General features: G+C 37.3%; 2 protein-coding genes across 2 annotated transcripts; both read left to right on the top strand.

The window, feature by feature from the left end:
- Positions 1-9,799: 9,799 nt before the first annotated feature.
- Positions 9,800-10,869, top strand: LOC140339907 (C3a anaphylatoxin chemotactic receptor-like). Its single transcript, XM_072424821.1, has 2 exons — positions 9,800-10,512; positions 10,725-10,869. Exons 1-2 carry the CDS (start codon positions 9,800-9,802, stop codon positions 10,867-10,869), a joined length of 858 nt encoding a protein of 285 aa, XP_072280922.1.
- A 12,416-nt stretch (positions 10,870-23,285) lies between these two features.
- Positions 23,286-24,579, top strand: LOC140339700 (C3a anaphylatoxin chemotactic receptor-like). Its single transcript, XM_072424507.1, has one exon. The coding sequence runs from the start codon at positions 23,288-23,290 to the stop codon at positions 24,323-24,325; it is 1,038 nt and encodes a 345-aa protein (XP_072280608.1). The 5' UTR covers positions 23,286-23,287; the 3' UTR covers positions 24,326-24,579.
- The last annotated feature ends 830 nt before the right edge of the window (positions 24,580-25,409 follow it).

Consider the following 25,409-nt stretch of genomic DNA (forward strand, 5'->3'; position numbering starts at 1 on the left):
GTTTGTTTCCTAAACTCTGGTCAGCCTTTATATATACATAGTTTGTGGCCCCCACACTTTAAAAAGCAAGGGTTAAAAGCTTGTTTAGTCTAGGAGGGGTGAAAAAGAAGACTACTACCCTCAATCCTTGCAACCCCAACATCCTCTCAGTGTGATAACTTGTGGAGTTTTTCTTTAAGTCGGGTTCCAGTAAAAGACCCTCTTCCTAATTATTCACTTTAGGATAATTACAAAGAACAAGAGGGCACTCTCCGTGGCTGTAAGAAAAGAAGTTTAATCTCCGGATAAGGAAGGGATTCTTCACTGTAAGGTCTGTGAAAATGTGGAATCGGCTCCCTCGGGAAGTAGTTTCAGCAACTACTATAGATTGCTTTAAGAAAAAGCTGGATGATTTCTAGAAGCACAGAATATAACTGGGGATTAAAGTTCAAAAGTAAAGATAACAGAGACTGCTGATCTAGGGAACATCAGATCATGAAATCGGGGAGGAATGTTTTTCCCCTGTTGGAGAAAATTGTACCAGGGTTTTTTTCTGCCTTCCTCTGGATCAACTATGTCTACAGGGTTTTAAATCTGAGATATGTTTATTTCCCTAGTGGTTAAATTTGATGGAATTATGTCTTTTTCCAACCTGACTAACTATGTAACTAAATATAGCTGTATTCAGTCAGCATTGACACCTCATGATTTCTAGTGTGAGTGAATCATATATTCATAGATTTCACATCATTGTGCAAGAAGTATTTAAGGTTTATATTTATTGAAGTGTTTTGAAAAAAAAACAGAAGTAGACTAAGGAGAGATAAAATGTCTAAGTTCCACTTTTATTCTGTAATAGTTGTGGTGCTTATATTTGTGTGAATGAAAGTAGCGCCAACTATTCTGCAGCTTTTAGAATAGCAATGTTTGTTTTTTCATCATCACCTACTAGGAAGCTTTAGGTTAAGCAAATTCCTTGTTACCACCAAACTGGTATGTGCCAATGTGTATGTCTCAATGCTTTTTACTTCAATATGTGTTTATTCCTTGCATTTTGTAATCCTATCTATATCTCTGTTAGTGGTACAAGATACAAATCTTTTCTTCTGTACATCCATGCTTGGTGATGTGGTCACACTTCTACCGAACTATGACTCATACAGATGTTATCCAGAAAAGATAAGTACCGCAGAATATGGTAGGTCAATGAGCAAGCACATAATGGATTACATTAGATGTAGTGGTTCCATTTATTTTTTTGTAACATGGTCTTCCCCCACAGGAAACCAAATATGGTGGACATTTTGTTGACTACCAAAATAAAAAGGGTCCTTCCTCTAATGATCACAAATGTAAGGGGATCATCCTACTACTGACCACCATGTAACAGAGCCCTTCCACTATGGACGACCAATGTAACGGGGCGCTCCCACTACAGACGACCAATGTAACGGGGCCTTCCCGCTACGGATGACCAATGTAACAGGGCCCTGACACTAGGGACGACTAATGTTACCTCTCCCTCCCAATACGGACAGCTAATGTAAGAGGGCCACTCTAAAATTGACTACCAATGTAAGAGTGCTCTTCAACTGAACACAAATGTAAGGCAATCATTCTACTAATAGCCAGTAAGGTAACCACATCTTCTACTACTGATCACAAATGTAAGGGAATAAATATACTACTGACCACCAATGTCCCGGGGTCGACTGACTGCCAATGTAATGGGGAACTATTACTACTGACCACCATTTCAACTCTTCTATTGACCACCAATGTTACAGGACTTTTCTACTATTGACAACCAATATAAGCGGCCATTCTACTACTGAAATGAAAATTAAAAAAATAAATAGTAAAAGGAAAAAAAATTGTTAACACGTTGCTTTTTTCCACTTATGTTTTTTTATTGCAAACTTTAATTCCAGATAGTGATTGAATCTGCTCAAGTTTGATCAACAAAAGAATGGGCACTTCTCATCAATGTGCAATCTGAAATTTCCATCAAGCATTGATCAATAGTTTTGAATATATTTTTGTTAGATTTAATGTTACTAACCAATTTAGTACCTATAAACATCTATCAGCATATGACCAGCTATAGATTCCAGTCATGTTAGCTTTATCTTAGTCGATTTGATAGATATTAATAATTTGGGTCATTGGCCCTGCTACTTGATTTGCTAGGGGTAAAACAACAGTTTTGTTTTTTACAGAAAACCAACCAATCCATTACTCCTTCACCTAGGTTTTTAATCTTATTGTATGCTGCTTTCCCACTTCTTAGATTGTAAGCTCTTCAGGGCAGGGTCCTCTCGTTCTCCTGTGTCACTGTCTGTGTCTGTCATTTGCAACCTCTATTTAATGTACAGTGCCGCCTAATATGTTGGCACTATATAAATACTGTTTAATAATAATCATATAATATATAATTTAATATATAGGTATCAGCACAGTTATAAGTATCTACCAAGATCTAACCTGTAATGATTGGGTAAGAAGCAGCAGCCAGCACCATTTATCCAACTGGATAATCCAAAGTGGAGGCTAATCCACTGAGATCTGTAAGACATAAACTTGAGATCTGCCAATAAATCTTGGTCATATCTAGCATTTTAGGAGACTTTCATTGCATGATCTGTTTTACTTATGTGGTCTACTGTAGATGAAAAATATATTTTCTTATCCAATTAAGAAAAGTTGGTGAGATTTGATAACAGTTGTGTAAACTTAGTTGAAAAAAAAAGAAATCAATATCTTCAATGCCTTTTAGTGTGAAATATTTCTCTAGATTTTCTACAGACTGGTGAAGGTAAGACTTGGACATGAAGTGGTCATACAACTACTGATAGATTCCATTACCTGTGTTCTGCATTTTTTTCAACTTCTTCCTCCTCTTCTTATCCAATCTCACTCTTTCCTTCCCATCATTATATTATACCATCTTTTCCTATTTCTCTCTGCTTACCTTATTTATTTCTTTTCTTCTACCACTATATTCCTTCTGACCTGTCAATTTCACTTTCCTCTCGTTCTCTTCTCCTATCTCTTTATCACTTCTCACCTTTCCATTTCGCCCTTTTTTTTATTTCCTTTTCTCACCTTTCAGTCAAATTCTTTTCTTCTGTCTCCTTCTTTCTTCTTACCTATCCCATGCTCTTCACCCACCTCTTCAGATTTCAATTTCAACCTCTTCTTCTATCTTCCGCTCCTTTTTTGTCTCAATCTCTTCTCCTATCTATCGCAGAGTGAGCACCCTTGCACTGGCCAACATTATCTGTTGCTCATTTGTCCAACTCATCCTATTTAATATTTTTTTATTCTTGTTGGCTATTTGGAAAGGCTTTGTGCAAGATTTTACCCTTCATCCTCATTCTCAATATGTTCACCAGCATCTACACCTTGGTAGCCATCAGTGTTCACAGATATATCTTGGTGGTCTGCTGTGTGTGGGCCAAAAATCACCGCCATTTATGGACAGCGTGGATCATCTGTTTTGTTCTCTGAGTTGTGTCCATTGTAATGAGTCTACCAGCTGCTATCTATCGAACAATAGCCATTACCAATAATAGAACTCAGTGTATCTATATGAATAAATATGGCTCCCATCACTCTGACTCAAATAGTTTTTGGATTTCTGATTTCTTTCATAATCATCTGTACCTGTTACATCCACCTTGCCTTTAAAAAAAAAAAAACGAAAAAAAAAAAAACCGAAAAAAATTACTGGTGTAGCCTTTGTCACAATAGTGGTATTCTTTCTTTTCTGGGCTCCATTCCACATAATGGCAATGTTGTTGCTATACATAAACAATGAACTTGTGGTTTCTTCTAAATCATCCAGCCCAGGCTTTGGCTCACTTTATTAGTTATATCAACCCAATACTTTACATTTTTATGGGGAAAGATATGAAGAGCAAATTAGGACAGTCTCTTCGCAATCTCATGGAAAACACATTTAAAAAAGACCGGACAGGAATTATCTCATACCGCAAGAGCAAATATCCATGTGTGGAGCCTTCTTGTCTTAGAATAAATAATGGTGCGAGATGGACATTTATACTGATACTTAACTAGTATTCATGGTCCAAATCCTGCAAAAACTGTTGTCACTGAAACCTTAGTCCACATTGGAAAAAGTTCTGCTGACAATTGAAGACTTTTGGCAATGAAATAAAACAAATACAACACACAATAAGCAATGAAAACCCAACAGTCCCAATGCATCTCTATTCTATGCAAAACTTAAAAAAGAAAAAATTAGTTTTTTATATACATGGCGGGCCCATTTACAGAAATGCATATTTTAAAACATGAACAGAGTTTTAAAATACCCTTTCCCCATGCCAGCAAACCTTTACATTATTTTGAGTTAAATTAAAGTTTACAGAGTTTTCTGCTTTTATTAAAAGTCATATTTTTGAACTGTGTCCTCCAATAGTCCCACATGCCCCCTGCTGTGCTCTAATCAGCACCCCCTCCCCTCACAGTGATATTATGACAATAATAATTAAATCAAATTTTTAAATGCAAAACTAAATGTTCATGAAAACTAGATGACTAGTGGCTCATTTTCATAGAATCATTTTTGCATTGAAAGTACATTTCAGCACTAATAGAGAATTTCTGTGGAAGTGCCTGCAGATTATGCAATATTTAGCTTAATGTTTCTCAACCAGGGTTCCTCCAGAGGTTGCAATGAGTAATTTGCTCCTCTCAAGTCAGTTTAAGTGAGACCAATTCTCTTTTTGGCTATCTGTAAGGGTGATATTCTTCCCAATGTAAGGGGGATTCTTCCCACTGATCACCACACTAATGTACTGTGAGCTGTGGATTTAGTAATAGCTGGGTTCCCTAATTTATAGCCGGGGTTCCCAGAAAGTTATTTCATGGGTTTCCTCATGTTACAAAAAATAAGAAAAAGTGATTTAGCTGTATTATGTCCTGACAATTTCTGCATTCATTTCCATCAGCCAAATCAGTGTTCTCTGGTGTCATTGCAATGACTGATACATTCGGTCAACAAAGAGACTCAGGATTCTATGCATTATTACTATAGATAAGGGATCTGTCAGGTCTTCAATAGGTAAACATCATCAAGCATCAGGTCGCCATGATTGACAAGAAATGTACATTGGTGGATGACGTGACTGATCCAGGATTTACTTCTAGGGCAAAATAAACTTTAAAAGTCAGTGAGCCTGATTTATTGAGTCTGCAGAGGATACACTTTCATCGGTGAAGCTGGGTGATCCAGCCGACCTAGAATGGATTTCATAGAAGTAATTTGCTATTTGTTACCAAATGTATTCAATCCTGGACCAGATTCATTCCAGGTTTGCAGGATCACCCAGATTTGCTGATGAATGTGTATCTTCTGCAGTCTTGGAGAGCTTTAATAAATCAGGCCCAATATGTAATTTCCCAATTCTGCCCTGTGATCTGCATCATTGGTGTAGCAGACTCTCCAAGAGGGCATATGGATACAACAGAAGATGCAAGAACACATTTATGTAATACTGTCATTATGCAACTTCAGAATGTATAAAACAAAACAAAAAAAATACTTTAGTTGTGCTTACACTAATCACTTCAATATTATCAATCTATAAAAGCCACTTTTCCTTCCCTTTCAGAGTAGAAACACAAGAAAATTATGTATTGTAAATAAATAAATAATTTATTTATTTACATAAATAATTTTATGTAAATAAATGAAAATAGAAAATAACTTCTGCAAAGATAATAAAAATGGATTGTTTGTTTCACATACCCTTTAATAAAGAAAAAGCTGCCCAGTTCCGTCTCTACAAGCATTTATAGATATATGTTTAAGATATAAGGACTTCTGAAACTTGCGGTATCATCTGTTGTTCTGATATTATCTCCCTGTATGTTTCTACAACTAAATTAAGATTAAAAAAAAAAACAATAGTAAAAGAAAAAAATCTGGTAACATTTTACTTATTTCAATTTATGTCTTTTAATGCAAACCTGATAGTTATGCCCCATTTGGAATATGCAGTCCAGTTTTAGAATATTGTGGAATTGGAGAGAGTGCAGAGAAGGGCAACTAAACTAATAAAAGGAATGGAGGAGCTCAGCTATGAGGAGAGATTAGCTGAACTGAATCTATTCTCCCTTGAGAAGAGACGTATAAGGGGGGATATGATCACCCTGTATAAATATATAAATGGTCCATATAGAGAACTCGCTTCCTGATTATTCACATTGAGATCATTACAAAGCACAAGGGGGCGCTCTTTGCGTCTGGAGGAAAAGAAGTTTAAGCTCCAGATAAGGAAGGGATTCTTTACTGTAAGGTCTGTAAAACTGTGGAATCGGCTCCCCCAGGAAGTTGGTTCAGCAACTTCTTTAAAGGAATTAAAGTTCTAAAGTAAAGATAACAGAGACTGCTGATCTAGGGAAAATCTAATAGCCTCATGGAATCAGGATATATTTTTTTTTCTTGTAGGAGCAAAATGTACCATGGTTTTTTTTTGCCGTCCTCTGGATCAACTATGTATATAGAGTTTTATATGATATGTTTATATCCCTGGTGGTTGAACTTGATGGACTTATGTCTTTTTTCAACCTTACTAACTATATGAATCTGCTGTGATCAACAAAAGAATAGACATTCCTCATCAATGTGCACTTCAAAATTTCAATCAACTATTGATCAAGAGCACCATTATTTTTAAATGTTGTTAGAATTAATGTTATTATTACATTTGGAGTCTAATAAAAACATCTAACAGCACATGGCCAGCTATAGACTCTAAACATGCTAGTTTTATTCTAGTAAATATTAAGAATTTGGATCTTTGACACTGGTGCTGGTTTTACTGGGGGTAAAAAAAAGTGTTTGGTGTCTAGAGATAACATGAAAACAGCTGAAACCATTATTCATACTCACAGGTTTTTAATAAAGAATCCAACACACTTATGATTATATACCTGTGATGGATGGGTAAGAAGTAGCAGCCAACCCCATTTATCCAACTGGATAGGCAGTGGTGACACATCCACTGGGATCTGTAAGGTATACATTTGAGATCTGTGATCAAATCTTGGTCATATCTAAAGGGTTTGAATTGCACATTCCATTCAAACCCAAGTACAGAAGATATATATTGTATTTTTTTCTGTAAATTCATTTAATTTGAATACTGTTTGCATATGTATGTCTTAGTTTTGTACCTTTTTTTGGGAGACTTTTTGTAACTTTGCCAGCCTAGTAAATTGAAATATAAAGTAAATAAACTTTCTATTTGACTATGGCCAGTCTGCAAGAAAGTGGAGGATCAGGACAAAGGTTTTTCACAAACCTATATTTATGGGTTCATTTGTGTTAATTGAAATTAGTAAAAGAAAAGTGCAGCATAAAAATACAAAATTACATAAAATTACAGGCTCAATACAGCAGGTGTTCAATGTATAACGTAAAAAACAAGCAAAAGTAAACTGTACAAAACATTAAAATTGTAATATAGTAGCTTGAACAATATTCAAAAATCACATATTTTTGTTTCACCAATCATTTCTTAAGGGGTTGGGTAACCAATACCCCACGGAGTGTCAAACTTAGGGTGCTCTGGGTCAGGGAGTAGAGGGATCCAATTGGCTTTTCAGTGTCCCACAAGCCTGTAATGAAATGGTATCAAACATATAGAAGATAAGTCAAAGAGAAAGAAAGACCTTCAGTAATCTTTACATCAGTATTGCAATTATAAGGCACCAAGTATACAAAGCTACATGTGCGAAAATTAACTACTTAATTGCACATTGTATTGGATGTCCAAAATATTTCTAGGAGCTCTTGGCACCCTATGCCCCCTCCACCTACACCCCCCTGTAAGGTAAAGCACTCCATCCTAGGATTGCAAACTCCCAGCTCATACCTGGCAGGTATTGTGATGTCACCCGTGCCACCCCGAAGCATCACAAAATCACATTTTTTGATTGGTGCTCTGAGATTTGTCCATTTTTCCCTTCTTTTCTAACAAAAATGAAAGACAACTGATTGGACAATTACCTATCAATGCATTTCAGGAGACATTTTACTGTATTACACAAACTGTTTTACTTATCTGGATTACTATCTACTTGTTTACATAACAAAATGACTTAAGAAAAAACCAGCAGGAAGGAAGTTACTGAGATATGATACCAGTTGTGTAAATTTAACATGAAAAAACAATCAATTTCTTCATTGCCTGTTAGCCTGAAATATTAATTTACATCTTCTACGGAGTGGTAAAGGTAAGACTTGGGCATAAAGCGGTCTTACAATCAATGATAGATGCCATTACCTAAATTCTGTATTTTCTTCAATTTGCATTTTCACCTTATTACATTCCTCAGTTCAGTCTTTGCCTTTTAATCTTTATATTTCACAATCATCATCAAGTTCTCTATTCTTACCTTATTATCTCTTTCTCTTCGCCTATCTATTTCCTATAAATCTCACTATCTTCATCTTGTTCTCTTTTACTATCTCTTTCTCTCTTCTCACTTTTCTATCCCATTCTTCCATTTCACCTTTCTATCTCATCCTCTTCTTCTATTTCTCTCTTCTCATCTCACTTTCTTCTCCGTCTCACTTTTTCATTCCACCCTTTTCTCCTCTCTCCTTATTCCTTCTCACCATTCAATCTCACCAACTTCAACTTTTTTATCACCTTTCTGTATCATTCTTTCTCGCTCTCATTTCACCCTCTTCCCCTAACCTCCTCTTTCTATCTCACTCTCTTCTCCTTTTTCTCTTTCTCACTCTTTTATTTTGTCCTCTTTTTTTCACCCTCTTTCTCCTAAGCCACCTTTCTATGTCATTTTTCCATATCTCTTTCTCACCTTTCTGTCTGACTTATCTCTTTTTCTTCCTTCTCACCTTCCCATCTCAACCTCTTCTCCTATGTTCCTATTCCTTCCCACCATGTTCTCTTTTTTCATCACCTATCTATATCATTCTCTTCTTCCAACTCTCTCTCTCTCTTTCACCTCTCATTTCACCCTGTTCTCCTAACTTTCTTTTTCTTCTCACCTTTCTATCTCACTCTCTTCTCCTTTTTCTCTTTCCTACTTTTTTATCTTGTCTTTTTCCCCACCCCTCTCTCTCCCCAGCCACCTTTCTATCTAATTATTTTCTCTTATATTTCTCACCTTCCTGCCTCATCCTCCTCTTTTCTCTTTTTCCTCCTTCTCACCTTTTTATCTCATTCTTCTTTTCTTTATTCTATATTTCTCTGTTTTCTATTTAACCCACTTTTTTCTCCTTCTCTTTCCCACCTTTCTTTCTCTTTTTTCTGCCTTACCTTTCCATCTTATATTCTTCTACCAACTCTTTTCCTTTCCACCTATCTATCTCGCCATCAGTTTTAGATGAGCCTTTGTCCCTTGGGGTTCTGAAGATAATAGTTATGCCTAAGATTAAAAGGTTGGGGTTGGGGGAGAAAGAGGAAGAGATAGTAAGTTGGGAAGGCAGAGGGGGTATGAGGGTAAAAGGGAATGTGAAATAGTGAAGAGAGAGGGAGGAACAGCTAGATATAGGAAGCTAAGGGGGAATGAGGGTGGGATAGAAAGACAAAAAGGGGGGAAGAGGGTGGCATTGTAAAGTGAGCAGGAGGAGAGGAGAGAAGAGGTTCAGATAGTAAAGTGAGAAAAGGTAAAACGCACAGATTGTAAGGAATTTATGGAGGTGAGAGGGGAAAAGAGCTATATGGTCCAGAAATAAATTTTCCAGTAGATACATTTTCCCTATCAAGAAGACTACATCACACACATCCAACAACTATTGTTGTCTTTATAGGGAAAAATGTTAAATATCAATGAAACAGACACAAGCAAGTCTCTGAAACCTGAGGATTTTTTCGTCATCCCAGTTTTACTAATCACTTTCCTTGTTGGGGTCCCCGGAAATGCTCTGGTCCTTTGGATTACCGGGGTAAAAAAGAAACGCAGAGTGAGCACCCTTTGGTTTTGGAACCTTGCTTTGGCCGACATCATCTGTTGCTTATTTATCCCACTTATCCTGTGCAATATTTTCTATCACCGCTGGCTATATGGAAAAGCTTTGTGCAAGATCTTACCTTTTATCCTTATTCTCAATATGTTCGCCAGCGTCTTCACCCTGGTGGCCATCAGCATTGACAGATATATCCTGGTGGTCTGGTTTGTGTGGGCCAAAAATCACCGACATTTACGGGCAGCGCAGATCATCTGTTTGGTTATCTGGGTTGTGTCCATTGTAATGGGCCTACCGGCTGCCATCTACCGAACAATGGCCATTAGCAATAATATAACCGACTGTAGCTATATGAAAGAATATATGGCTCCCATCACTCTAACTCGAATGGTTTTCGGATTTCTGATTCCTCTCATAATCATCTGTACCTGTTACATCCGTCTGGCTTGTAAAGTACAAAATACACGACTTTTAAAAGCTGGAAGAAGAACTAGCAGGGTGGCCTTTGTCATAATAGTGGTATTCTTTCTTACTTGGGCTCCATTACACATCATGGGAATGCTGTGGGTATACACCAAAAATGAAGTTGTGCTTTCTTTAAATAATCCAGCTCAATCTTTGGTCTACTTTAACAGTTGTATAAACCCAATACTTTACATTTTCATGAAATGTAGAAATGAAATGAAGTTGCGCTTTCTTTAAATAATCCAGCTCAATCTTTGGCTTACTATAACAGTTGTATAAACCCAATACTTTACATTTTCATGAAATGTAGAAATGAAATGAAGAGCAAAGTACGAAAGTCAATTCACAATCTCATGGAAAATGCACTTAATGCAGACTTGTCAGGAACTAGCTCAAACAGCAAGGGCAAATACCCATCTGCAGAGCCTTCTTGTGTTGAGAAGCAGAAAGACTAAAGTACTGGTAGGGAATGGACATTGATACCGATATGGGTAACTAACTACTCTTAATGTGTATGTATAGTCAAATTTACCCAACAGAAAAAAAAACTTGACCTGGACACTTCTTTCTCTTTATTCTATTTTTAATGCAAAACAAAGTTTTAAAATTGTAATTTGATGAAATTATTATAAACGGCTTTTAAAATATTTAAAAATCCTTGTTTTTGAGTTTATTTCATATGGGGGCATCCATACCTGTTTTCATACTTGCACATTGTTCTTCTTGAGTGGTAATGCTCTAAGGCAGTGTTTCTCAACAAGGTTTCCTCCAGAGGTTGCTAGGGGTTCTATAAGTAATAAGCAATTTGTTTAACTGACCCCAATGATTTTTTTTGGCTATCTAAGGGTGACATTCTTCCCAATGGCCAGCAAAATGAGAGGCTTTCTTCATATTGACCACCACACTGATGTACCAAGATCTGCAGATAAAATAATTATAGAAGGGGTTCCTTAAGACATGAAAGTCATATCAAATGTTCCCTCATATTAAAAAAGGTTGAGAAACACTGCTCTAAAGCCAAGCACATCTGAGTCGATCTGCAGCCTAGTTTGCACTTGTCCAACTATTCCAATTGGTAATTGATCATTAGGAGATACTAAAACACTGTGCACATACATCCAACATTGTGCCCTTCTGATTGACTTCCCTAGATGGAAAGCAATCAGAAATCATCGAGACATTTAAATCAAAATTGCTGGACATATGACTCATGACTCATAAGTGCACCGCTGATCTTTGTACAGTGCTGTGGTATATGTCAGAGGATTATTTGCATGTATGCATGTATGTATGTATGTGTGTATGTATTGCTCAGTGACAGTAGCCCTGATTTATGAAGTTTTCCAAGGCTGGAGAGAATACACTTTCATCAGTGAAGCTGGGTTATCCAGCAGACATTGAATGAAACTGGTCCAGTATTCAAAACGCTTGCTAGCAAATAGCGAATGATTTTTTAAAAATCCTTTCCATGTTTTCTGGATCACCCAGCTTCACTTCTGAAAGTGTATTCTTTCCAGCCTTGCAGGGCTTTAATAAATCAGGCCCAGTGTGCATTTTGCTAATATTTTTACATACTTTTTTTTGGACTCTTTTACAAATTTGTGGCCTTTAATAATACCTTCGAGACAACGTAAGGCGATTGGCCGAGTGCAATCAAAAAATGAAATAACACCTTAGACAAGAAAATCACTGTAGCTTTATTTGATTCCTTTTCCTGTATAATATACGATTGCAATAAATAAATACCCGGGCAATGCCGGGTAATCAGCTAGTATATATATATATATATATATATTTTTTTTTATATATATATATATATATATATATATATATATATTTTTTTTTATATATATATATATATAAATATATATATATATATATATATATATAAAACAACTACTATTATGATAAATTAGGTAAAAATGTAAAAGAGCACATAAAAAATTGTTAAACAGTTGAAACTATAGAACTAAAATAGGAACTATACACAATATAAAAGATTTTTCCTTTAACACTAATACGGACATGGGAATGGAAAGCAGATAAAATCCAGCTTACTTCTATAGTTCAGGAGGATGCCATAAATTTCCCCTTTCACTATCCACCCTGCAGTTCTTCTTCTACAGAAATGTTCCCTTGGGACGAAGGGTTCCTGGGAGGGAGTCCCCCTTATCCACATAAGGTACTGTTGAAGGAAGATAATAAAAATGTAATCCCCTTTAATAGTCTCAGGAGGCTGCTTGCCCAGAGGTAATCTTTTATGCCTGAAAGCTCCTAATTTAGACTTCATATTGCCCTAGATTGGTTTGCCGTGGCTTCCTTGATAGTGTTGGTCCAATATCTCACTATTGGATTCGACAGCTATTTGATCGAATAGGGGGATATTGTTCAGGTGATCGAATGCCGAATTCGAACACCAATAAAGTCAATGGTGGAAAAATTTGGGTTATTTTTAGGGACTGTGAAGAACTGCAAGAGCAATCAGGGGAGCAGAGACGACAGCTCCCCTGATTGCTCCTGCAGCCCTTTCTAGTTGTATGTGTTCTTGGATAGAGTTTCTCAATCCAAAAACACAGGAGTCCTGTGTTCCTGGATAGAGTTTCTCTATCCAGGAATAGGGATAGTGCTCCCTGATTGGCCACGGCCGCATTCATTGAGAAGATCCCCGGCACTAGAGGTTAAATAGGGACAAGTCTCCCCATTCATTCACCTCTAGTACTCTAGTACTGGTTGGCTAGGGAAAGAAAAATCCTGATGACGCTGTCATTGATTGAGCTGTCATCAGGGTTTACCTTTCCTCAGCCAATCACAGAGCACTAGAGGTGATGAATGGGGAGACTTGTCCCCATTTAACCTCTAGTGCCCGGGGATCCCACACTGACAGGAGGATTCATCCTGTCATTGTGGGATAACCTGTAAAAAAATAAAAGTTAGTTAAACAAATCACACACATTCAATAAATTACTTTAACATTAATTTTTTATAACACATTTTTTTACACACGAATTTGCGCCGTCGAATCCCATGTTTTTCGGGTTGGGTCTATCCGAATTCGAACAGCCATATTCGGGTCCAATATAAGGACAACCCGAATTTGAACACCAACACTATTCCTTGAGCAATGAATAGTTTGTACCTCTCGGGTAAGTTTAAGTGACATCAATGATCTTTGTGGCTATCTGGTGTATAAAAATTGGCCCAGAGGATATTTCCTGAATGCAAACAGGCCATCTATGTTATCACCATGTACAGTGACGGACCTGTGGTAGCCACCATACATGATTTGCTCCTGTGGAGTGACAGCCTGACCAAAGAGGTTTCATGCAAAACATGGCCCTACCATTAAAACCCAAGACCAAAGCGCTATAAAGTAACCATGCAAGCCACTAAGATTGATAAACTTCTTCCTGTTTATATGTGTTTGAATAACTATCAATGGTTCAGGAAGGAAGTCGTGAAAGGTGGGGTTTATTAAGATTTTGTCTAATTTCCAATTATTGCTAGAATTTGTCTGTCTCTGTAATTCTTAGGGTTGAAAGTTTTGGTCTATGCAACATTTATAATGATGGTTTCCCATGTCCTGCAGCTTTTTTTTTAACTATCTAGTCCCACATGGATGTAGCTTTTCATAATTGATAATATATGCAAACTCCATCGGTAAGCATAGATGAATTTTGGTAACAGAGAATATTTGAAACTCCTCCAGAAGATTTTCCTGATCTAGTACAGACAAGAGGTAAGATTCTTCATTTTACTAATTTGCTTTGTTTCCTCTTCTATCATTCTAAATTCCTATTGCTCAAAGGACAACAGAAATCTAGAAAAAGGATAAAGTATAGCTATTATGGGCAAAATCAAAAATAATATACAGTATTTGATTAGCTCAGTAGTGTTAGAACTTTTGTTTTTGCTTTACAGAAACCCCCCCCAAATTATCCCTGTCATATTCCCTCCAATAACACCTGTAGTATCAGTTGATCCTAAATATAAATTCATTATATTTTCATTTATTTAATCGTGTCAATTTGTCCAGCAAAAATGACAGAGGGGATGGGACGAACCATATAACCCTTGGTTCGACAGAGTAGGAAAAAAACATTTATTACAACAGTTAACTTTAAACCTTTTCTCTAAAATAAATTTATAGCTTGGCTTTAGTTTGTTTGTTTCCTTAAAACTAAGGACCTGGTTTATAAAAATGGTTCTAGTCTATAAAACATACTAAAGACCTGATCTATAAACCTTTTCTATAAAATAAATTTATAGCTTGGCTTTAGTTTGTTTGTCCTTTTAAAACTAAGGACCTGGTTTATTAAAGCTCTCCAAGACTGGAGAAGAAAGACTATCACGGGTGAACCTTGTGTGATCCAACAAACCTGGAATAGATTTCTTAAAATCATTTTCTATAAGTTGGAAAATGTTTTCAGTCCTGGAGCAGATCCATTCCATATTCCAATCATCTTCCATCCTTTCAATCATTTGACCACAGTCACCCAATACCTGAAAAGTGTAATCAAGTGGTTCAGGTAGACCTCACCTTCAAACAATGGAATGTTTACAGGTGGCATATATGATGGACTATAGTCTGTAAATCTTTGATTTGAGAGACACATTGTCAATATATAACATTCACAGATCACTAGCTAATACTGATGTCTTTACAGGAAACCAGAATGCCGAATGCAACAGATAATCCAGAATCAACTATGGTTTCTAGTGAACATGCCCTCACCATCCTGATTATGGTTGTAACACCCCTTGTTGGCATTCCTGGCAATTTTTTAGTGCTTTGGATTGTTAGTAAACAAATGAAGAAGACAGCCATTAACATTTGGTTTTGTAACCTTGCTCTGGTGGATATGACTTGCTGTCTAACTTTCCCATTCTTCATAGTTCAATTTTTTCGTGATGGATGGGTGTACAGTCCTGCCCTCTGCAAGATTTTACCCTCTGTTGTTCTCTTCACCATGTTTGCCAGCATCTTCACCCTAGTGGCGATAAGCATTGACCGATGTATGTTGATTGTCCACCGAACTCTACGAATGGCCTGGATAACATGCTTGATTATTTGGTTGTTGTCCTTCTTGATGTGTCTTCCTACCATGCTATACAAAACAACATTCACCAAAGGCAGCCTTATAAAATGTGGTTATAAACATGGTGGCCTTCAGTACAGTAATGGAAGTTACATAAATGTAGAAACTTTTGAGAGTTTTCCAGATAGGAAGGTTACTTATACTCGCCTGATTTTTGGTTTTCTGATACCTCTATTTATTATCTCTGCCAGCTATGCCTGCCTGGCCTCTAAAGTAAAACAGACCAGGTTTGTAAAGGTTGGCCACAAAACTACCAAATTGGTGATTGGCATTGTCATAGCATTTTGTGTGAGCTGGACTCCTTACCATATAATGGGCATTATCCTTCTGTACTTCGACAACCCAGTGGTGACCAATCTGGACCTTCTCTCACATGCATTGGCCTATTCTAATAGTTGTATCAACCCAATCCTTTATGTCTTCTTGGGTAAAGATATGAAGAAAAGGGTGATAAAGTCACTTAGAGAGCTCCTGGAAAATGTTTTTAGCGAAGAGACAACAAAGCCTCCCAAGAACACCAAGAGCAAAAACACCAAAGAAGAATTAAGGCAGCATAATATTAATAATTGATTGTGTCTGTGGGACTGGGATTCCTAGTTAAGACATGCCTGCTATGCGCTTAGTACTTTAATTATGCAATATGTTGTTTGTAAATTATTTATATGTTTCTGTTTTTCGCTATAACTCACTCATGAATGTCTTGCACATGTTAGTTTTCCAGATTCTTTTTTCTCCAAAAGCTTCTTCCAATAGTGCATATGAGTTTCTGTATTTTTGATTCCAGTTCAGGACCTGCTTTGTTTTCTCCTTTGTTCTTTTCTTCTCTTTCACTGCTCCTTTTCCCTGTTCTTTGATATATCTATATTCTTAAAAAATTAGGCTTGCTCCGACTTTCTGCTTGGTTTAATTGAGCACCTAAAACCCATCTTTTCAAACTTGTCTACCCGTCTTATTTTGTCTTTTAAAACCCTCACTGCTTACTCACCATTCCCAACCCTCCTTGTGTGATACTTTCCTTACCTTTTAGATTGTAAGCTCTTCTGGGCAGGCTGCTCTCCTCCTCCTGTGTCTGTCATTTGCAGCCCCTATTTAATGTACAGCGCTGTTTAATATGTTGGAGCTATATAAATCATGTTTATTATTAAAAACAATAATAATAATATTAATGATAGTCATAAAAAAAATAACAGTGAAGATATCTGACCCCCCTATATGTAGATTTGAGATTTCACGGTGTACGTTCTGTGTTCCAGGACTTTGCACACACACAGAAACAAAATGTATTTCTTAGAATAATTATGTTTTACATAAATAATTATAATATTGTTGGTATTGTTTTCTGTAATTTTGCTTTTTAATTATAATGTTGTTATTGTATAATTTTTAAAGCTGAATTTAAATCAATTTGTATTTTACCTTACTGCTAATAAATAAATCAATAAATAAAATAAAAAAAATAAATAATTCTTTAAAGTGTACCTAAACTTACAATTTTCACTTTACATAGAAGGGTAGACAACCCTTTTATGTGCGGTAAAAGTTCTGTTTGTTTGTTTTTTTTTAAGTGCAACACCCTTTAAAAAAAAAAAAAAAAAAGGGTGCAGAACCCCCCCCCTATAATTTTCAATCACCTAGGCGATCAAATCGGAGATGAATCGATGAATCGGAGATGAATCGATGAATCGGAGCGCAGAGCCTCCCGGGATACCTACCTCATGCATCCTAGGAGGCCCTTGGGTGATCCTTCTGCTCATGCGCACGAGGAGCCCTTTCATCAAAAGAGGAAAAAATTGCAGATCTCAAGCATGCGCAGGGGGATCAGCAAGATTTTTTCCCAAACTATGTCACCCGATCTCATGATGTAGGAAGAAGAACCCGGAAAAACAGAAAGAAGATGGCGGCACCTGGTGCGCCGGCCCGAAGACAGATACCGGGACAACATGGGACCTGATTAAAGAAGCCTCTGGAACTTTCAACTGCTCTGCGGGATTGAAGGTAAGTTTATTTTTTTTGTTTTGGGTAGTTTTAGTTTACTTCCTCTTTAAGTGATGCAGATAGAATATATATGGTGGGAAAAGTTGGGAGGATTCTGTACATAGCTTCCTGAGGGCTCGTTAGAGTCAGTTTAGGGAGGAAAAGACTGAAGGACTAGAGGCTGGAATTCTCCCAAACTATAGATATTAAACTATTTACATATTCATGATAAGTGGTGTATGAGCTAAGATAAGAGATCCAAGCGTCCGTGTTTTATGAAAAACTTGCATTCTATCTTTAAGTAAGCTTGTAAATCAGTTTGTCATGATCAAGTTCAGATTGTTTTTAGATAATTCCAGTGGTACATATACTAGAGGCTTTCCAATAGCAAACTATTGCCAGGAGAATGTATGTAATCAGACAGCCAGATGATTTTGGAAGGTTCTCATCTAGTTGTAAAAAATCGGGATGTTTCTAATTGTTCAGGTAAATTGATTTGGGTGAAAGATTGTACTTTGGCACAAAAAACAAAGGTCCTTGTGAAGGTGTTGGCGGGTACAGTTAGACAAGAAGCTATATTAACATGACCCAAATGGCTAAGGAGGAAGCCATAACTATCATAATAAAGCTGGACTGCAGTTTGCAATGACACAGGGGGTAAAGTTTTTACTTTCAGGAGAAATGTTCTCTGGTCTGATGAAACCATGATTGCAATGTTTGGGCATACTGGCATCATAAGGTGGGAACATTATGTATATATCTGAGGCAACATCTAAAAAGCTCAGCAACAAAGTTTAAGCTCTGCACAAATGGGGTTTTTAAATGCATGACAACCCACCAAAAAAGTTGTGGAAGAATGATTTATGCACAACAAGATCACGGTATTAAAATGGCCATCACAAAGTTCCTGATGCTTTCCGGTTTTGACCAAGAACTGTAATTCCCACTAGAATGCACACTTGCAGTTAGCTAAAGAACATTAGTGTAGGATTTCAAGATTCCGGCTCTTGCCATAAGACGGGGTCACCAGTGCTAAGACTGGGCTCAGGTGTTTGTTTTTTGTTTTGTGGAGGCAAATTTTTTTTAAAAGCAATATTTGTTGGAATAGAAGAACTGGAAGGAAAGCAGACCTTCCTTTGCACTGGAAATTCTACTTTAAAGCTCAGTTGAATGTTGAGGTTTCATACAGACGTTTTAGACCAAAGACCAAAGTGCTGCAAGGCAACCGTACTAACCACTAAGACTGATTAACTTTTTTCCTGTTTATAAGTGCTTTTTATATGGTTCAGGAAGGAAGTTGTGAAAAGGTTTTATTAAGAAAAAGTTTAGTCTAACTTCCAACTATTACTTTAAATTGCCAGAATTACTTTGTCCAGTGTATCTGTTCTGTCTGGTTGTGATTAATGGTCTTGGAGACATTCATAATGATGACAGCTTCCCACATGCTGTGGCTTTGGATTACTATCTAGTCCCAATGGATGTTGCTTTTCCACTATTGATAATATCTCAAACTCACAATATCCCAAACTCCATTGGGAAATATAAATTAATTTTGGTAACTGAGAATCCTTGAAACTCCTCCAGAATATTCTACTGATTTAGTACAGACAAGAGGTAAGATTTTTCTATTTACTCATTTGCATTGTTTTCTTTACCATGATAATTATTCCACATCTATGTTATTACTCAGGGGACAATAGGAATCTAGGAAAAAAATAAAGTACTGTATAGGACTAACTCAGACCAGGGGACAAAAGGAATCTTGGAAAGCTATGGGCAAGCTCAGACGTTATGTACCCTATATGGCGAGGTCTGCCACTAGCATTAACACATCCAAATTTGTTTTGCTGAGTCCCCCATTACCCCGGTAATACCTTTAGATCTTCTTCTTTACTTCTTTACGTTTAACTTCTTTAAACGTGCCAAGCTGTCCAGCAAAAATGATAGAGAGAGTTAGACATATCATAAAAACTTTGGTCCGACAGGGATATATATATATATAAAACAGTCGATTTTTAATAAATGTAGTTTGGCTTTAGTTAGTTTGCTTTTTTAATTCCATTCAAAACTACGTACACACGTTTAATAATTGTTGTTGGAAAGGATCTTTAAAACGACAAAAGACTGAATGAGAGCTATACAGCGCCGTTCTGCTCCATGGAGAGGGAAGGGGGGGGGCGACAAAACGGCACCCCACTGTGTTGTCTCCCCTTCATTTGTATTACAATAGTTTGTGGATCCACCAGGACGGATCCATAAATAATGTCGGACGAGCACCGTACACACGCCATATTCGGGCAAGAATCAAACAAGAATCATCTGACGTGTGTACATAGCCTTAATATATGTTTAGGACCACTTTAAGACAACAGCCCTGCTTATTAACGAAAGAAGACAGGTATCTACATATGTGATTTTTTAACCTTTCACTACATTTTGAGTCACTGTCCCAGTGTAAGTGGGCTTTGCAAGAAATGAGTGGGCTGATGCAATTTTGTCTGTTTGGTGTGGTGGAGGAAATATTAAAGCAAAGGGCTTAGAAAGAGCTGACGACAACATTTTCAGAATAAGAAACCAGCAATGATATTCTTCAGTTGTTCAGATTTCCTTTATTAACTGAAAGAGAGAGGAAAAGGGGAAAAGAGCGACACATACAGGGCATGGAAATAGAAGAAATGAAAGAATAGGAGAGAGGATGCGAGGAGACGAAGAGAGAAAGGGAGAGATAGATTGGCAAGATAGAATGAATTATGAGGGAAAGAGGGATACGAGGGAATGGAAGAAACAGCCAAAAGAAGAAGTGAGGGAAATGGCAAAAGAAACATACTGGAAGGAGAGAAAAATTTAAGGAAAAGGAGAGGCTAATATATAGACAAAAACACACATGTTGAAGAATAAAGAGATATAAGAGAATGAAAAGAGAAGGAAAGATGAGAGGAGGTGATGAACAGAGAAGGTAAGAGGTAAATAAAGGTAAGTTTTGGGAGTGATGCAGAATATATACTTTATTTATGTATGTGTTATCTAAAAGCCAAAACAGTAAATCAGCAGTGAGTTTGTAGTTCTCTGGATGTAGGTTTTTAATTTCTTCTCTGTTTATTGTATAACCAAGGGTCCATTGTCATTCTATGCCAAACTTTATTTGAAGTATTGGAGAGAGAAGAAAATAGTTACAAGGTTTTCCTTTTTTCATCATTGGTGACAGTGGTCACCAAGGTACATAGAGGGGTGATTACGTCGAGTGGGCACAACAGCAGCAAACAAGTCTGAGTTAAAAAACTCTTCTATATGTTACCTAAAACTAAGCCAAATGTTGGCTTTAGATGCACTTTCATAACGTATGGTATGTTAATGGCACCCCACTACACTAAGCCTATGCAGCGCACTACAATGCATGTGCTGCTTTAAAAAAAAGGCTGTATGTCCATTTTTTTTTTTTTTTATTGCTCATTTATAGGTTTTTCCAGTCTGAATGGACTGCCCTAACGTAATGCATTAACTTGTGTGTGTTAAGCTACGTACACTCAGGTTATTATCGGACGAGAATCTGACATGTACAGTGGCCGTCCTATGTTGTTTATGGATCCGTTCTGGTGGATCCACGAACAACGAAAGATGGGCAACCTCAATGCAAGTGAAGGGGAGAAAGTGCAGTGGGGAGCCGCTCTGTCGTTCTCCCTCCCCTTCCCTCTCCATAGAGCAGGGGACGCAATATGTACAGTGCTCATTCATGCATCTTTAAGGCTAGGTACACATGTGCAATAGTTCTCATCCGATAATCAGCTCAGGGCTGAAATCAGATGAAAATCTTGCGTGTTTACAGGGCTGGTGGTTCATTGTCCAAATGACTGTCCTGACGGATTCACGGACAATGGACAACATAGGATCGTAATGAAAGTGAAGGGGAGAGAGTGCAGCTGGGTGCCCCTCTGTCATTCTACCTCCTCCCCTCTCCATACAGCAGAATAGTGCTGTGTGTACATCACTCGTTCATGCATTGTGCAGTTGTTAGTCATTGGAAAGGATCAAGAAAGATCCTTTCTAAAGACAATTATTGCACATGTGTACATAACCTAATCCTTTGTCAATGGATTGTAAAAAATTCTTTCCAACAACAAAAATCTAACGTGTGTAAGTAGCCTTGATGCTATGCGTAGGATCACAGAGATGTAAATGCCAACTGTCAACTTGTTTGTTTATCACGAAAGGTTTAGATACATTAGGTATCTGAACAATCTGTTCCATTTGTACCTCCATAGTCACTGTTGCAGCTTAAATTGGTTATGATGATATCAGATTTTAACGTTTGCAGTCAGCTTTAGCAGGTGGGTGTGTACTAAAGACAAGAAACTGAGATTGTGCCAAGAATTGTCAGTCTGCAGGAATTGTCAGTCTGTCAGTCTAAAGCTACATACACACTTCCAATTATTATCGTTGGAAAACGAACGACGAACGTTCATGCACGATATATATGAACGATCGTATAGCACCGATCCTGCACATAGAGTTAACGACACGATCGTTCGTAGATATTGTACACACAATAGATACGATCGTTTGAACGATAGAGGAACTATGTGCACGACAGGAAAGTGAACGGACGTTCGTTCATCACGCATGCTCTGAACATGGACGATCAATGAACGACCGTACACACGAACGATGTTCAACGATCGTCGTCCAATCCGATCCGTCGGTCCGGTCGTTCGTTTCCAGCGACTTTCCTCGTTCGTCGGCGTCGTTGGTTACTTTTTTACGAACGATTTTTTGCCCAATCGATCGTTTGTCGTTCGATTGGAACGATAAAAATTGGAAGTGTGTACGCACCTTAAGACTACAGATACTTGACAAATGATAAGTATAATTAAGTGGTTTAAATGTACCTCACCTTTAGGAATTGCAGGAATTAGAAAGTACAGTGGGGATCCAGATTAATAATATAAGAACCTACTTACCAGGACCACTTATCAGTCTGCAAAACCCTTTTCGAAAAACCCCCTTCCCTCTTTGTTTCACTCTTCCACTCCAATACACACACAAATGGGATTCTCAAGCCAATCCTCATCTTTAGATCCTTCAATCAGTCTCTATTCTCCCCTGAGGAAGCCACACCGCCAGACGTGTCGGGAACATAGCCACCCTTTTGCTTTGAATACCTTCTGAGATGATTTTTAATTTTTACACCACATAGTGTGTATCGTGCTATTTCTATATATGCCGATTTCTAGCTCAACTTAACCTTGTATAGCTTAGAATGCAACAAACTTTCATCTAGTAAAGCATTTATGTTTCCATAAAAAGCTATTCTTTCTTTCTTTTTTTTCTTCTTACATGTTATTTACATATAGGCTTCGGAACCATTACCTTAAATAAGAAAAGGCTCCTTTTTGGTTTCACCACTTTTTCCAAATTCCTCAACTTTAAACAAGCCTGCTTACAGGTGGTATATTTTGCTATCATACATAATGGACTATAGTCAATAAAACTTGGATTTGAGAGACACCTTGGGCCTATTTTAATAAAGCTTTCTAAGACAGGAGAAGATCATGGGAAAACCTGGGTGATCTAGTAAACCTAAAATAGATTTTTTTAAAATTTAACAATTAGTTGGCAACTGTTTTTAATCCTGGACCAGATCTGATCTTTTGGTTTGCTGGATCTCCCAGGTTCTCTCATGATAGTCAATCTTCTTTAGTATTGGAGAGCTTTAATAAATCAGGCCCATTGCCACCATCCTGATAAAGATGACTATATAACATTCACACACCACCAGCTAACTCTGTTGTCTTTACAGGAAACCAGAATGTCGTCTGCAAGCGATAATCAAGAATCAACTAGCCAACATGTGTTCACCATCCTGATTATGGTTATAACAGCTCTTCTTGGCATTCCTGGCAATTTTCTAGTGCTTTGGATTACTGGTATAAAAATGAAGAAGACAGCCATTAACATTTGGTTTTCTAACCTTGCTCTGGTTGATATGACTTGCTGTCTAACTTTCCCATTTTTCATAGTCCAATTGTTTTATGACGGGTGGATATATGGCCCTGCCCTTTGCAAGATTTTACCCTCTGTTGTTCTTTTCACCATGTTTGCCAGCATCTTCACCCTCGTGGCGATAAGCGTTGACCGGTGTATCCTAGTTGTCTACCCTGTGTGGGCCAAAAATCACCGCACCCTACAAATGGCCTGGATAATATGCTTGGTTATTTGGTTGTTTTCCTTCTTGATGTGTCTACCTACTGTCTTATACAAAACAACATTCACCAAGAACAGCCTTACAAAATGTGGTTATAAACATGGTGGCTTCCAGTACAGTAATGGAAGTTACATAAGCGTAGAAACTTTTGTGAGTTTTCCAGATAAGACTGTCACATTCACACGCATGATTTTTGGTTTTCTGATACCTCTCTTTATTATCTCTGCCAGCTATGCCTGCCTGACCTCTAAAGTAAAACAGACCAGGTTTTTAAAGGTTGGCCATAAAACGACCAAAGTAGTGATTGTCATTGTCATAGCATTTTGTGTAAGCTGGGCGCCCTACCATATAATGGGCATTATCCTTCTGTACTTCGACAACCCAGTGGTGACCAATCTGGACCTTCTCTCACATGCATTGGCCTATTCTAATAGTTGTATCAACCCATTCCTTTATGTCTTCTTGGGTAAAGATATGAAGAACAGGGTGCGACAGTCATTAAGGGAGCTCCTGGAAAATGTATTTAGCGAAGAGGTAGCAAAAAGTTCTACTTACAGCAGGAGCAAAAACACAAAAGAAGATAGCATACAATTAGAGGGGCAGAAAGATTACAATTGTGTCAATGCGATTGAGATTTTGTAATTAGGCCACCATTGCTATATACACAAAAATATTTGTTATATACAATGTAATGTATAAATACTAATATATTTTTAATGCAATGTATTAAATACATTAGTATTTATATAGTGCCGACATTATGCTGTACATAGTCGTGTCACTAGCTGTCCCTCAAAGGGGCTCACAATCTAACGTCCCTACCATAGTCATGTCTTTAATACAGTTTAAGGTCCATTTTGGGGGGAAGCTAATTAACCTAACTGCATGTTTTTGGAATGTGGTTTTTTTTTTTTTCTGTATATTTGCAATTTATCAATCAACGTTTTTATTTTATGGATTTTAAAGATGAAGGTAAATATGCTTGTATTACATCTTCCTGATAATAAAAGAAAAAAAAAATTAATTATTTAAACCCCGTTGAAAAAAAAAAAAGTGTTTCTGTGCTTCATTATGCAGGGCAGGCCGATCGAGGTTGGTGTCCTGTCACAGTGTCTTGTCTTAGTACTGTACCGTACTCTTAGTACAGCTTTTGAGAGCAGTTTTTCAAATATTAAAGATGGAAGAGTGTCAGTCACTATCTGCATGGAGTTCGCAGGTTCTCCCGTGTTTGCGTGGGTTTCCTACGACATTCCCCTTTGAGGGACAGCTACTGACATGACTATAGACTTTGTAAAGCGCTGCGTAATATGGTGGTGCTATATAAGTACTGCGTAATATTAATATTAATAACAGCAAGTTTATTCAGTCCAGGTAGCCATAGGGTAAGCCAGGAGGCGCCAGGTGCCCTGTTTTTTTTTTCACACGCGCAACTCAGCACTTTTTGACAGAGATTAGGCAAGTTAGACTGATTGGCTGATTGCAAGTTTTCAAAATGTATCTCTAGTTCTGCTTTAATTTTATCCGCATGCTCTGAAAACTTTATAACCAAAGACTTTCTTTTATGTCAACTGATCAACTGATTTATATTTTGAAATACACCCGAATTATCTTTTCACTCTTAGTTAACCATTGGAATAACCAGTCCTTACACATCGCCAACCCCAAAGGAGAAATAGATTCCCCAATATGGTGTCTGGTCTGGATCGGTTGATGTAATTTAGCCCCA

This window comes from Pyxicephalus adspersus, chromosome 10 (assembly GCF_032062135.1).
Source record: "Pyxicephalus adspersus chromosome 10, UCB_Pads_2.0, whole genome shotgun sequence".
In the NCBI taxonomy this organism is placed as follows: domain Eukaryota; kingdom Metazoa; phylum Chordata; class Amphibia; order Anura; family Pyxicephalidae; genus Pyxicephalus; species Pyxicephalus adspersus.